General features: G+C 46.6%; 1 protein-coding gene across 1 annotated transcript in view; it reads left to right on the forward strand.

The window, feature by feature from the left end:
- Positions 1 to 8,585: 8,585 nt before the first annotated feature.
- LOC142948211 (multiple PDZ domain protein) overlaps positions 8,586 to 12,089 on the forward strand; it is a 35,914-nt gene continuing 32,410 nt past the window's right edge. Inside the window, exons 1-3 of the mRNA XM_076090077.1 lie at positions 8,586 to 8,598; positions 9,400 to 9,566; positions 11,846 to 12,064. Of these exons, the coding sequence (XP_075946192.1) occupies positions 8,586 to 8,598; positions 9,400 to 9,566; positions 11,846 to 12,064 (399 nt within the window). The remainder of the gene's footprint in view (positions 8,599 to 9,399; positions 9,567 to 11,845; positions 12,065 to 12,089) is intronic.

The following is a 12,089-nucleotide window of genomic DNA, read 5'->3' on the forward strand; positions in this document are numbered from 1 at the left end:
GCTCACACAAGCAGCAATGCGCTGTTTCAAATGAACTGAATCTTGGGACGAGGGGAGGAGGAGGGGGGTGCTGCACTATTGTAAATGATTTCCTGCGGAGACCAAAATAATCGGCGGGCCTTGGAGTGAGCTTACTTCCAATCACTCTGGCCTTGTACACTGATTCTCCATTCAGCTCCCTAATGGCACTATGTGTGTGTCACTAAATATACAGCTGCCGGCTGCGTCGGTGCGTGGCTCTCTCCGGGTGCGCGAGCTTATAAGTGTGTGTGTGTGTGTGTGAGAGAGAGAGCGAGACTGGTGGAAATTGATGTGTGTCGCAATGATGTGTGTTTAGAGCATCTCTGGGAAGAAATGTATTGGCGCGAGCCCGTGCGTGTGTGTGTCTTCTATCGAGTGTTGACAGCTTGGAGTGGGACGCGGGGAGGTGAAGGGCACAGAGGAGGAGCGTGGACAGGAGATGTGTTGACTGCAAGAACAAGTGTTTGTTTTTGTTTTTTTCTTTCTTTGTGAACTAGGGAGTGAGTGAGGTTTTCCAAGAATAATGGGCGGTGTGGATACAGTAGCTAACGTAGCGAGCAGCTGCTTGAACATGTAGTTCAGAGACAAATCGAGTGCGGAATAAAAGAAAACATTGTATTTTACGACTTCAGCCGCAACGTTTACATAGTTATTGTAATCGGTGCACAGTGTCGCTTGAGGAGAAATTAGATTTGGCGGGCTAAGAGGAGCGGTTTAGAAAATCAATAGCATTGCATGCAGCCATCTTTCTCAGGTGTGTTCTCGAGAATAATCGTATGAAAACAAAACGATACAACCGGACCCTTTTCACCGCATCCTCACTCCAGGAGGCACTGGCACTTCACAATGGCTCAGCAACAGCCATCATCTTCACTTGATAGGGCCCGCTTCAAGAGTGTTACAAGGTGTTTCACAGCCAACAAAGCCACGATAAACAAAAGACGATGACTGGACTAAAAATATTCAGGGGCCGCGGAAGAAACAACGGGTCGACCGGTCAAAGCAAAACAAATCAAAGTCCGTCTTTTATTATTGTGAGATGTGACATTGATTTTTCAACACCTAAGCCTCTCTGATTGATCACTCCGAAGGAAAGGCAACGGGATCGTGAAGTACGAGCCATCAGCGTGTGTTTGTTCTCTTTACAGTGGCCAATTCATTACATCCAATATCTCTTCCTGTTTTATGGAAGGAAAGTAGCAGGAAGTACAAAGTGGGGACGAGCCAAAGACATCATCACATCGGCACAATTTAGATGTGCTAATAAATGGCTGGTGGTTTTGGGAATTAATTTACACTGATTGATTTCTCAATCATTTTTATGTGAGGTGGATCACAACCTGAGGTCCTTAGGCTTTCTTTAATTTGGCTGTTACAGAACGCTGATGAAAAACAAGATGCAATCAAACCTTTGACGGCTTTCCGACCTGTTCAACAGCTCTGCTTTTGCTACTTGTTGCAGTTACACAAGAAAATGTGTTATTTTTTTATTATTAGAATTGTTATTGTTATCATAATTATTATTATTATTATCAGAAATGTGTGGGAAAATGACTGTGACGGTTTCCTAAAGCTCAAGGTGACGCCTGTCAAAGGGCTTGTGTTGTCCAAACAACACTCCAAATCAAAGGATCCCAACAATATTTTCAGGATTCAGAAGCTGGGGCTAGGTAATGTAAAAATAAAAAAAAACTTAAAGGAAACATATCGTGCTCATTTCCAAGTTCATACTTGTATTTTGGGTTTCTACTAGAACATGTTTACATGTTTCGATATCCAAAAAACTCTTTATTTTTCTCGTACTGTCTGTCTGAATATACCTGTATTCACCCTCTGTCTGAAACGCTCCGTTTTCGCACGATTCAACAGACATGCATTGCTCGGCAACGGCCAGGATCCACGTTGACTTCCTGTCAGCTGATCCAAGTCGCACAGTTTCTCGCAGTCTTCAAAGAATATATATTTCTTTAATGGCGTTGTATTCCATCCTTTATTTTTTTTAATGTCTGCCATGTGAAGTGCTTTGTGACTGCTGCTTGTTTTGATAAGTGCTAAATAACCATTATTATAATTATTAGTATCAATCACACAAGATATGCTTTTATATTAAACCTTCATTGCACAACGTGACACTAATAGCCTCCAATCTAGTGGTAAATATTACAATTACATGGAAGATTTGGATTTTCTACAAAACTGACAGCCAATCGGCTCTTTGATCAGGCGACAGCAGAGGCGTTTCCCATCATGCCCTGGGTCTAGCAGTCAGTGGAGACCAACTGCGGCCCCCTCGATCTCGTGTGGTTATCGTTGCCCACGTGCGCATGACGTCAGAGCAAGTCGGGATAAAAGTCGGTACACACATCTAATGCACTGTACGGGGATCTGCGCCAATCTGGCTCACGTCAAACATCGTGAGATCACAACCGTATACGTAAAATCCAGAAGGCTCGTTTAAAAGGCACAGTGTCTGAATACGGGCTGTGAGTGTGGATTGGGCTTTTTGCTACTTTCGTAGTATTTATACAGCACCCAGACCTGTTTAATAATAAAGAAATGAAAATCTCACTTTATACAATATGGAACCTTTCAAATAGAATCTGTCATTCCACAAAACCGTTTATTATCATTTAATCCCGTGCCAGCGGGTTACAGCGAACACTCTCTGAAACATCTTTCTTCTTTGACCTGCACTTTGGAAACATTGATTTGGAAACCATGGCTGATTTAGCATCAGTTTCCTGCCAAACAATGCAATAATCATCGAGCTGGACTACAATGTGCTTCGCCTGCAAACGGCCCGAGCAGTCAGGCTGCAAGTATACCCCCCCCCCCCCCCCCCCCCCCCCCCCTCCAATCGGCCCCAAATCCCAGACAGATAATAGGCCGTTATGATTCGAGCAGAAAGGCCTCCAACCGTTCCATATCTAGGCAGGAGTAAGACATGTCTCGCTGGAGGGCCGTAGTAGTCGAGGCCATAGGAGCAATGAGTCGGTGAATGGCCAGAGATCTGACAGCCAGTCGTGTGGCTGCTGGTCCCCCCCCCCCCCCCCTTTCTAAATTCTAATCAGGTAGCAAAGCAATGGCACGGGGAATGATATTGGAGGCAGGCTCCACAACTTTACAGAGAGGTGATCAGAACGGCCGAGGGTGCGTTAACACATGACCGAGAGCTTTAGGTGGACGAGCAAGACGGGCCGAGGATCCGGCCTCGCTATTTCGATAACGGTGAGAGAGAGCTACCATCCGGCGAGAGAAAGGCCTTTTTTTTAATTGGGGTAAAACCCGGCACACAACGCGGGGGGGTCGAGGCGAGGACCGTCATCAAATTCGGCAGCTCCGCTTTCGCTGGAACTTTATATTATTATTGCAGCGTTTTAAGACTTTTTCCTTGCAGCTTAAGCCGCGAGATTGACAAACGTGTTTATGCAGGAAGGCCTCGGTTGTCTCCGTGAGCACAATAAACACCGCCGTCTGTTGATCTACAAGGCTCTCTGACACGCAGACCTTTTACTTCGCTGCGCATAAATGAACTAAACAGAGGAGTGGAACTGCAAATTCTTGAGGAAATGACGCTTGTTAGAGTGGCAGTTCAGGGGGAAGGCGGGCCCTTAGGTTCCGTGGACCCCGCTAAAACAGAATTAATTGCACAAAGCGTGGAAGTTGGACTCTGTGATAACCCCTGACGACGGAAATGGAGACACTTTGTCTTAAACAAGTGTGTGTTTGCCGAGGTGTGTTTTCATTATCTGGAGGTCTGGATGTTTAATCTTTGATCCACTTATTCAAATCGCACGCCGCTTCCATTACAGGGTCAGTCAGATATTGTTCTTGGGAGCCGTGTAAATCCAAAACCAAATATTGTGTTCCATCAACAGCTCCGAACAAAGACAGTCAGCCCCGCTCGGTCAATGAAGCGAAACAATCCAAATTAGCACAACCATCGTCCTTCCCCCCCTTTCCATCTCCAACAAGGGGCTTTCCTCTTCCTCGTGCATCATCACAAGTGGAATGAATCGGTGACCTGATTAAAGTGAGGACACACAGACCTGCTGTCAGCAGAATGCTTTGATTGCTGCCGTTGCACGTCGCACAGCTTCAGGTGCTTTTTTATTTTTTTAAAGTTCTGCGCGCCTGTGCGTCTTTACTCAACATGACCCGAGGTGCTCTTTGACACGTTCGCGCTGTGATTTCAGACTGACACCCTTTAGAGGCCACCCCCAGCGGTTAAACATCCACCGGAGCAGGTGTGACATCGGACAACGGAATAAAAACAAAAAGCAAAACAGAAGTTTTTTTTTTGTTTCTCAACCGTTTAAAACAAAGAACATCACTTAAGACACAAGCAGATGGCCTGCTGAGCCGATGATTTAGTGATATCCATCTCACCCACTAACACGATAATCTCCTTGGAGACGGGTCGGCGCTTTGAACGGAACGGCACCGAAATGGCAGCGTAGCAAATCCATGTCAAAGCCCCCCCCCCCCCCCCCCCCCCAATCGCCTGCACAGGGGAGCCGCTTCTCTCACCTGCAGCCCTGACAGATGAGCAGACATGCTGTCCAGCCAATCTAAAGCGCCAACAAACCACCCGTGTTGCGCTGAACGTGGAGTTTGCAATGTTCTCTGCTTTGGATGGCAGGGATTCAAGAAAAAAAGTGTGGGGGGGGGGGGGGGGGGGGGGCAGCCACCCAAGCAGACACAGCAGACTGCCACTGAGAGCTGCTTCGATTGCAAGATATGTGCATTTATGTGCAGCCCACTTAAAAGGATAAATCATGTCGTTCATCATCAGCGTGGGGGCACAATAACATAGATATGTGTTTGTTTTTTTGCGGGGGGCACTGATCTGAGGCAAGGTGCTCCTCTCAGTTCAGGTCAAGATCGAAGAACTGTGCAACCTTCAGCAGATCTCAGTTACACATCAAGGTCATCTGCACACACAGCCCCCCCTCCCCTCCACAACCCACAACCCTGGACGCCTCCTCTGTAAGAGCCGTTGCTTCTTCTTTTTTACCCCGTGAATGCGCATGATTGACGTATCCTGGAGGTGCACTGGCCCTTTTTTTTTTGTCTTCCAGAGTATGGCTCTCCGGATTCCGGACTGCGGCTCGGCACGGCAGCCCGCACAAAATGAGCTAACTGCATTCCAATACACCCTCACCCCCCCCCCCCCCCCTTCCCAAAAAAAACCCGGCAGCGGCAGGTGAACGGCTTTCTATCCGCCGAACCATCGCGGCCAAAGGTTTGTCACTTTGCGCCCCCCCCCAGCGACGCAGACGCACGCAGCCACATAATGACAATCGCGTATACAAACCCGCCGTTAATATGATCGCGTTGATTATCGGGAGGGTAATGGGTGTCATGAGCCCGTCACCTCGCCTCACAGCGACATGCTCGCATCCGAGCAACGCCCCATCTAGCCAACAAGTCGCCGGAGCATCATGTGTGCGAATACGGCTAACTATATTACATTATCACCCCCCACACCACCACCAACATCCTCGTCCAGTAAGGGCCACTTTCCGCTCCCCTTAAGTACAAGGCCACATTCCCATGGGCATCCGTGAGAACCAAAAGTCAGCCTGCTGTATATATAGCTTTCAGATGCGATGCACGCAGCGGTTTGCCGACGTTCACCAGCGATGTCTGCAAATAAATTTAAAAGAAAATCACAATATGTGCAGGAATAGAGAGAGGATGCTTACCGTGTCATCAGTCGCAGCGGTATAGGCGCATACATACACATCCAGCGCACGGAGCAGTCAGGAATAAACCCCCTTTTTCTGCGCTCTTTTTTTCATACAGTCCTCCGGATCTCGGATGGAAATATGTATTTCCCAGTCGATTAAATAATTTCACCGATTGGCCGCCTCGACTCCTTGGCTCTGTGTGTTTGTGCCGCAATTAAAAAAAACAAAAAAAACTAACAACGACCGTGGGTAAATCTTACCGAAAGAAAGGATGGAGATGAAGCTGAGGATGTCATGAACCGGCGGCTGCGTGCTTAGTATCCCGATCAGCGCGCGCACGGGAGGAGGTATAGGCGAACGCGTCCGTACAAATGCACTAAGTCCAGTGGAGTGCTGGAAGAGGACAGAGGCGTATCTCTCTTTCTCCCTCTCTCTCTCTCTCTCTCTCTCTCTCTCTCTCTCTCACTCACACTCTCTGTCTCTCTCTCTCTCCGTCTGTCTGTGTCCCGTACTCCCTCCCTCCCCTTTCTTTCTCTCTTTATCTTCCGCGGCTGCCTTTATGTCCTTACTGACTTCAGCTGAAGTCCACAGGCGCGGAGCAGAGGACCGTGGTCAACACACACACACACACACACACACACACACACACACACACACACACACACACACATACACACTCACACACATGCACTTACACGCACACACACAGTGAGGGAGAGAGAGAGGGGTCAGAAATAACAAACCAATTTGGAGGCGCGGTGGATGCTCGGTTGATCGAGCGCAGCCCGGCGAAAGGAGCGTTGCGTTGCAGGCGGGCGGGGAGCCGAGGAGGAGGAGGCGGGGGGGGGGGGGGGGGGGGGGCGAGAGACGAATTGGGGGTGTGTGCTGGAAAACATGGAACTGGATCTGGCTCCTTAAATCTCTGGAGCAAGGGCTCCACCTGCAGTGTGAAAGCGCACAGGGGTTCCCAAACTTTTCACGGTTTAACATTTGTTTAAATATATTGTATTCATTTAGACCCACCACCGGATATGACATTGACTCAAGGAGACCCGCCTTGGTGTGTGATTGCGTAATTGTGCCTGTCTGGTGACAACGGCAATAGTTCCAATCATTGTCACATTCTCTTCAAAATACAGAGGAACAGAAGTCAAATTGGTGACATCCTGCAACTCATTCTGCAGGTCTTAGTATAGGGTTAAAAAAAGCCAGAAATTAGAGGTAAAATCAAGAAAACAATGTGTGTAATCCATCCAGGGCATACACGTAAATCATAATGAATCAATTACATGTAACATTAAATCAATGTGCGTAATATGCTTCCATAGCAACCGTGTAGCTCCGGGTATTGGCATGCGCATTACAACGTTTTGACTTCATTCTTTGGAAAGTTGATATATGGAGGTGTGGGACAGGGCCTGTGTAGGCCTTTATGAGTTTGGAGTCCTCATAATATTCATATTTTAGTTAAGTTTATTTGCAGAATTCTAAAATACACAAACATAACGGAGATAAATGATATCCCGGTAAAAATTCAGAAAAGACACTGGGTTTATTTGAAGCCTCCACCTATAATGGTAAAAATATACAATATTATACAAAAAAATGATATACATAATATATCACTATTTAATAATATTCCCAAAGTATTTGAACAAGTTCTAATTGCAGAGTGCCCCACTGAAATGCCTTAGCAGGATTACTGCGGGCTATAGTGGGAATGAGCCACGATGCCTGAAGATCACAGGGGTGACATGCGCACTGCGCGGAGCGCTCTCCCAAGCCGCAGGACGCACAAATGCTGGGGGTGAAAAAACAAAGCACGCAGCGTGCTTCTCGATGTCTTACTGTCTCCCAATAAGCTGTTATGACCTGTACCATCGGCGAAGCGTCCTCCTCGGTACACGCCGCAGGTAAATTTACACCCCGCGGACCGGCGGAGGAGGTGCTGGACGCGCTGCGCTCGGGGAGCGGACCTGTTGATATAGAGCCCACCGGCGCTGCAATGGAGGTGAGAGGAGGCTTTCTGCAATAGGGCGCTTCTGAACTGTCCGTCTGTTCGTCACGGTGATAGCTCTAATGCGCCCGGGTCATTTTTAAAGAAATTAACAGACCACCTTGTTGATTACATATCAAATTAGTGCCTAATGGGCCCAATTACTGTAAATCATTCATTTGTATTGCTTTTTTTATTTGTATCATTCTGACGCCATCGCTTTATTAACATCAACAGGTATTTAGAGATATATTTAATTAGGCCGCCGTGAAGGGCATATAAGTGCTGCCATACCCTCACTGCCTATCAATGCCAACCCCTAATTTGATTTCAGATGAGACGTTGTCATTTCCAGCCCATCGTTTTTTTTCTTCAGCAAATCAAATCATGTCAATGGTATCATGCTTTAATGCTATACAGGCTACCCCCCCCCCCCCCCCCCCCCCCTACACACACACACACACACCCTCGAGTCAGAATGGTCGGGAGGGGGATGTGTGTCGCTGTTAATTACCGTCACTGGCTGATAAAGCCCTTTGGAGAAGATTTAAATCCGGCCAAAGAGCATTAGTTGACAAGCAAGGCACTCACAAACAAGCAGGCCTCGGTAGAGAGGATGTAGAGGTGAAATGATACAGATGTAAAAATATAAAATATTCCTCTGCACATAAGTGGGGAGACTTTTTTTTTTTCCTGCTATAATTGTAATAATGAGAATCACCTTGGCACTATTAATTAAATACGTTGTTTTTGTGTGTGTGTTGTTGTTCATGTTGCAGGCGCCAAGCAGAGAAGAATGTAACTGAAACAGGAAAGTCACGAAGACACGATTCAACCCCCCCCCCCCCTCCCCACAACAATCCACCAAGGCCGCGATGGACATCATGGGTATGTGCATTCGGTGACCCTGCAGATGCAGTTTAAAGCCCAACACCTTCCAGTAAACTTCGGTGCCCCCCGCCACCACCATCATCATCATCAGAGGCTTACGATTTAAGGTGTCAGGCGTGGTTTGCTGTAGCCAGACGGGGGGGGGGGGGGGGGATGTTCACACGCGCAGGTGGCACAGGACTCGCAGTCTGGTTTGTAGTCAAAACTTTGGCGGTGAAGAGTTTACAGGGTCTTAACCTTCTGCCAGGTACAATTACTGCAAGCGTGGCTTGTGCTCATTAGCTCCCGCTCCACCAAATAAACAAGGGTGATATGACCTGACGCAGCACCTCAGCCATTTGCCTTTGCTTTTCTTAATGTTGCAGAAGTCCTGCTCTAGTACGATCTCAACGTGTCTTGGTAAAAGTTCTTGTTAAGCCCCATTGCAAATGACCCGGCAATTGCAGATCGAAACTTTCGTAACTTTGCCAGGAGAACTGAGGGGAGAGGAATGTGACATTTGAAATCGCACTCCAGCAGCCTACAAAAACACGATTGTTTTTCAATACGTATCACAGTGCTGACATGGGACGTCATCTTGGATTCTAAAGACAGACTTTTTAGCAAAGTCATGTTGAAAGACTTGAGAATATATTTCCCCGTCGCTCCCAATTAAGCCCTGGCATTTCACAGCTTATTATCAAAGGTCCGGGTCTGTGTCAGGGTCCCGCAGCAGCAGCAGCAGCAGCAGCAGCAGCTACAGCATGTGGAGAAATCCTGCTTCTGAATGACACAAAATGATATACACTTTCTCTGCAGATGCTCAGCTTGCCTTGGAGGCTGTGGAGAGACTGCAAGCCAAACTGAAGGAGCGAGGAGAGGCCCCCACGCAGGAGAAACTCTCCCTGCTGAAGACTGTCCTGCAGAGCCCCCTGTTCCATCATATACTCAGCTTACAGCAAGCTCAGCGGAAGCCCCCGGCGAAGGTACAGCGCAAGCATGTCTGCGTGGGTGTTTTGGTGTATATAGAATGGTGGGGAAGCAGTCGGAATCGTTCCCAAAATACTGAATGGGCGAACCAAACTGGATGAATAATCAGCTTACCTAAGCTTACCACTAAAGCCCTGAGAGACAGAGAGACAGAGAGAGAGAGAGGGAAGGAGGAAGTGGCTATATAATATGCTGAGGAGTTTGCAAAAGTCATCTGTTAGACTTTTTCAGCCTATATGTGTGTGTGTACACATACAGATACATACTGTACATATATATACATAGCCAGCGGTGGAAAGTAAATAAGTACATTTTCTCATGCAGAGTATACTTTTTACTTGAATATTTTCATTTTCTGTAATTTATACTTCTACTCCACTATAATTCAGAGGCAAATATTGTACTTTTTACTCCTCTACACTTATTTTATAACTTAAGCTAATAACTACCAGAGGTGGGACCAAGTCATTGTTTTGCAAGTCACAAGTAAGTCTCAAGTCTTTGCACTCAAGTCCTTAGTCAAGAGAGGCAAGTCCCGAGTCAAGACAGACAAGCTCTGAGTCAAGTCCCGAGTCAGGACAGGCAAGTCTGGAGTCAATTCCCGAGTCGAGACAGGCAACTCACGAGTCCAGTCCTAAGTCAAGACAGGTAAGTCCTGAGTAAAGTCCCAAGTCAAGACGGGCAAGTTCTGAGTCAAGACAGGCAAGTAAAGACAGACAAGTCCCGAATCAAGTCCCAAGTCAAGACAGGCAAGTCCCAAGTCAAGTAAGGCAAATTCCATGTCAAGATAGGCAAGTAAAGACAGCAAGTACCGAATTAAGTCCCAAGTCAAGTCCCAAGTCAATTAAGGGAAGTCCAACATCAAGCCCCAAGTCAAGACAGACAAGTCCTCAGTCCTAAACCTTGAGTTTTGAGTCCTAAACAAGTTACAGTGCACTTTTCCATAAATGCAATGTCATTTTGCGCCTGCTTCTGTAATTTTGAAACCGCATGTTTTGTATACTGCAATTTCTTTTGTTGACCACTGCATATTTTTAGGTACGCACACTAAATTATCTTTTCTTTTATAATTTTTTAGCCAACTGGCGCTCACGTTATTTTCTCACGGTTCTCTCCTGCAACTTGTCTGGATGCTGTCGGACTTGTTCAAATTGATTGGATCCGGGGAATCAAGTGTCGACTGGCTTGGAACGAATAGCGTTAGCTGATTCAGGAAATTAAGGGAAATTAATTGATTCATGGCACAGCTTTTAAATAGCACACTTTTTAATCTTTGAGTACTTCTTCCATCCACCACTGTTGTCAACAGTAATGCTCATGTCTGTTGTAGTGTACTGTAACAAGATAACCCTAAAGCACCACGGTCTACACACACACACACACACACACACAAGGATTATTACATTAGCGTTGTGTGCTCTGTGGGAGCCTATAGCCATTTAGCATCTCTGCATTCCAGGAAACATGGCACTGGATCATGTCAGTGGTTTCTAGATTTTTATCAGGACAGACACTGACACAATGTTTGTTCAGGGTCTTGTATCTTTCAAAAATCCCAGGTTTTATATAAAGCTTAGTCTTATTAGTGTTGTGATAGTGCTATCTTTTATTCTACTATATTCCAACAGGTGTCAAAGTTGTTAGAATGAAATAGCATGCAGATCAGATATAAGCATCTAGCAAAGATTCCTTTTAAACTTTGAAGCAGAACACCGAAAAGACAAAAGAGAAGCGTTTGTGCTTTTGTGGTATTGAACAGAAGACCTTATCTAAGATCCTTGTGGTCCTGCTCTTCTAACTTTTCCCTCTCTGCTCCATTTTAAACCTATCTTTCTGTACTTTCAATTTCTTCTTTTGGCTCGCACACGTTCGCCCTCCCTCCCACATCTTTCTTCATTGTATCACAATGCCCTCCTTTCTCAATTTGTTAATCCTTTCTATTTCCCTCCATCACTGTCTCGGCCTATTCCTCTCTCTCTCTCTCTCTCTCTCTCTCTCTCTCTCTCTCTCCATATCTTCTTTTCCAATTAATGCCTCAACCTCTCTATTAATCCCCCTTCCTCATCTCTTTATCTCCCTCATTCCTTTTCTTCCCAATCTATCTTTCTCCCTTACCTCACATCCGTCAAATCCGTCAAGCTCTCGTTCATCTACTCTCTCTATCGCACCCAACCCACCTCCTTTTACTTGCATCCACTCCATTTTTACACTTTTATCCTCTTTCTCCCTCGAGCCCTCATTTATCCATCACGTATTGCTCTCTCAATCCTACCAGGGGAAGATTTCCAAATCCGCGTCCATGAACTGTGGCCCCTGCCAGGGCGTGGCGCTGGACCTGAAGACGCTGAGCCACAGTGACTCCTACACATGGGCCATGGAGAACCGAGGGCCCGGCAGATCCATCCACAGGGACGGCAGCATCTCCTCCTTGGACTCGCTGGATCTGTCTTTCTCAGATATCTACCCAGACAACTGCGTTCCCACTGAATCGCAAGTACGTAAAAAATCATCGTAAATGA

Source organism: Anarhichas minor, unplaced genomic scaffold (genome assembly GCF_050575085.1).
Source record: "Anarhichas minor isolate MPS153535 unplaced genomic scaffold, ASM5057508v1 ptg000012l, whole genome shotgun sequence".
Taxonomy (NCBI): domain Eukaryota; kingdom Metazoa; phylum Chordata; class Actinopteri; order Perciformes; family Anarhichadidae; genus Anarhichas; species Anarhichas minor.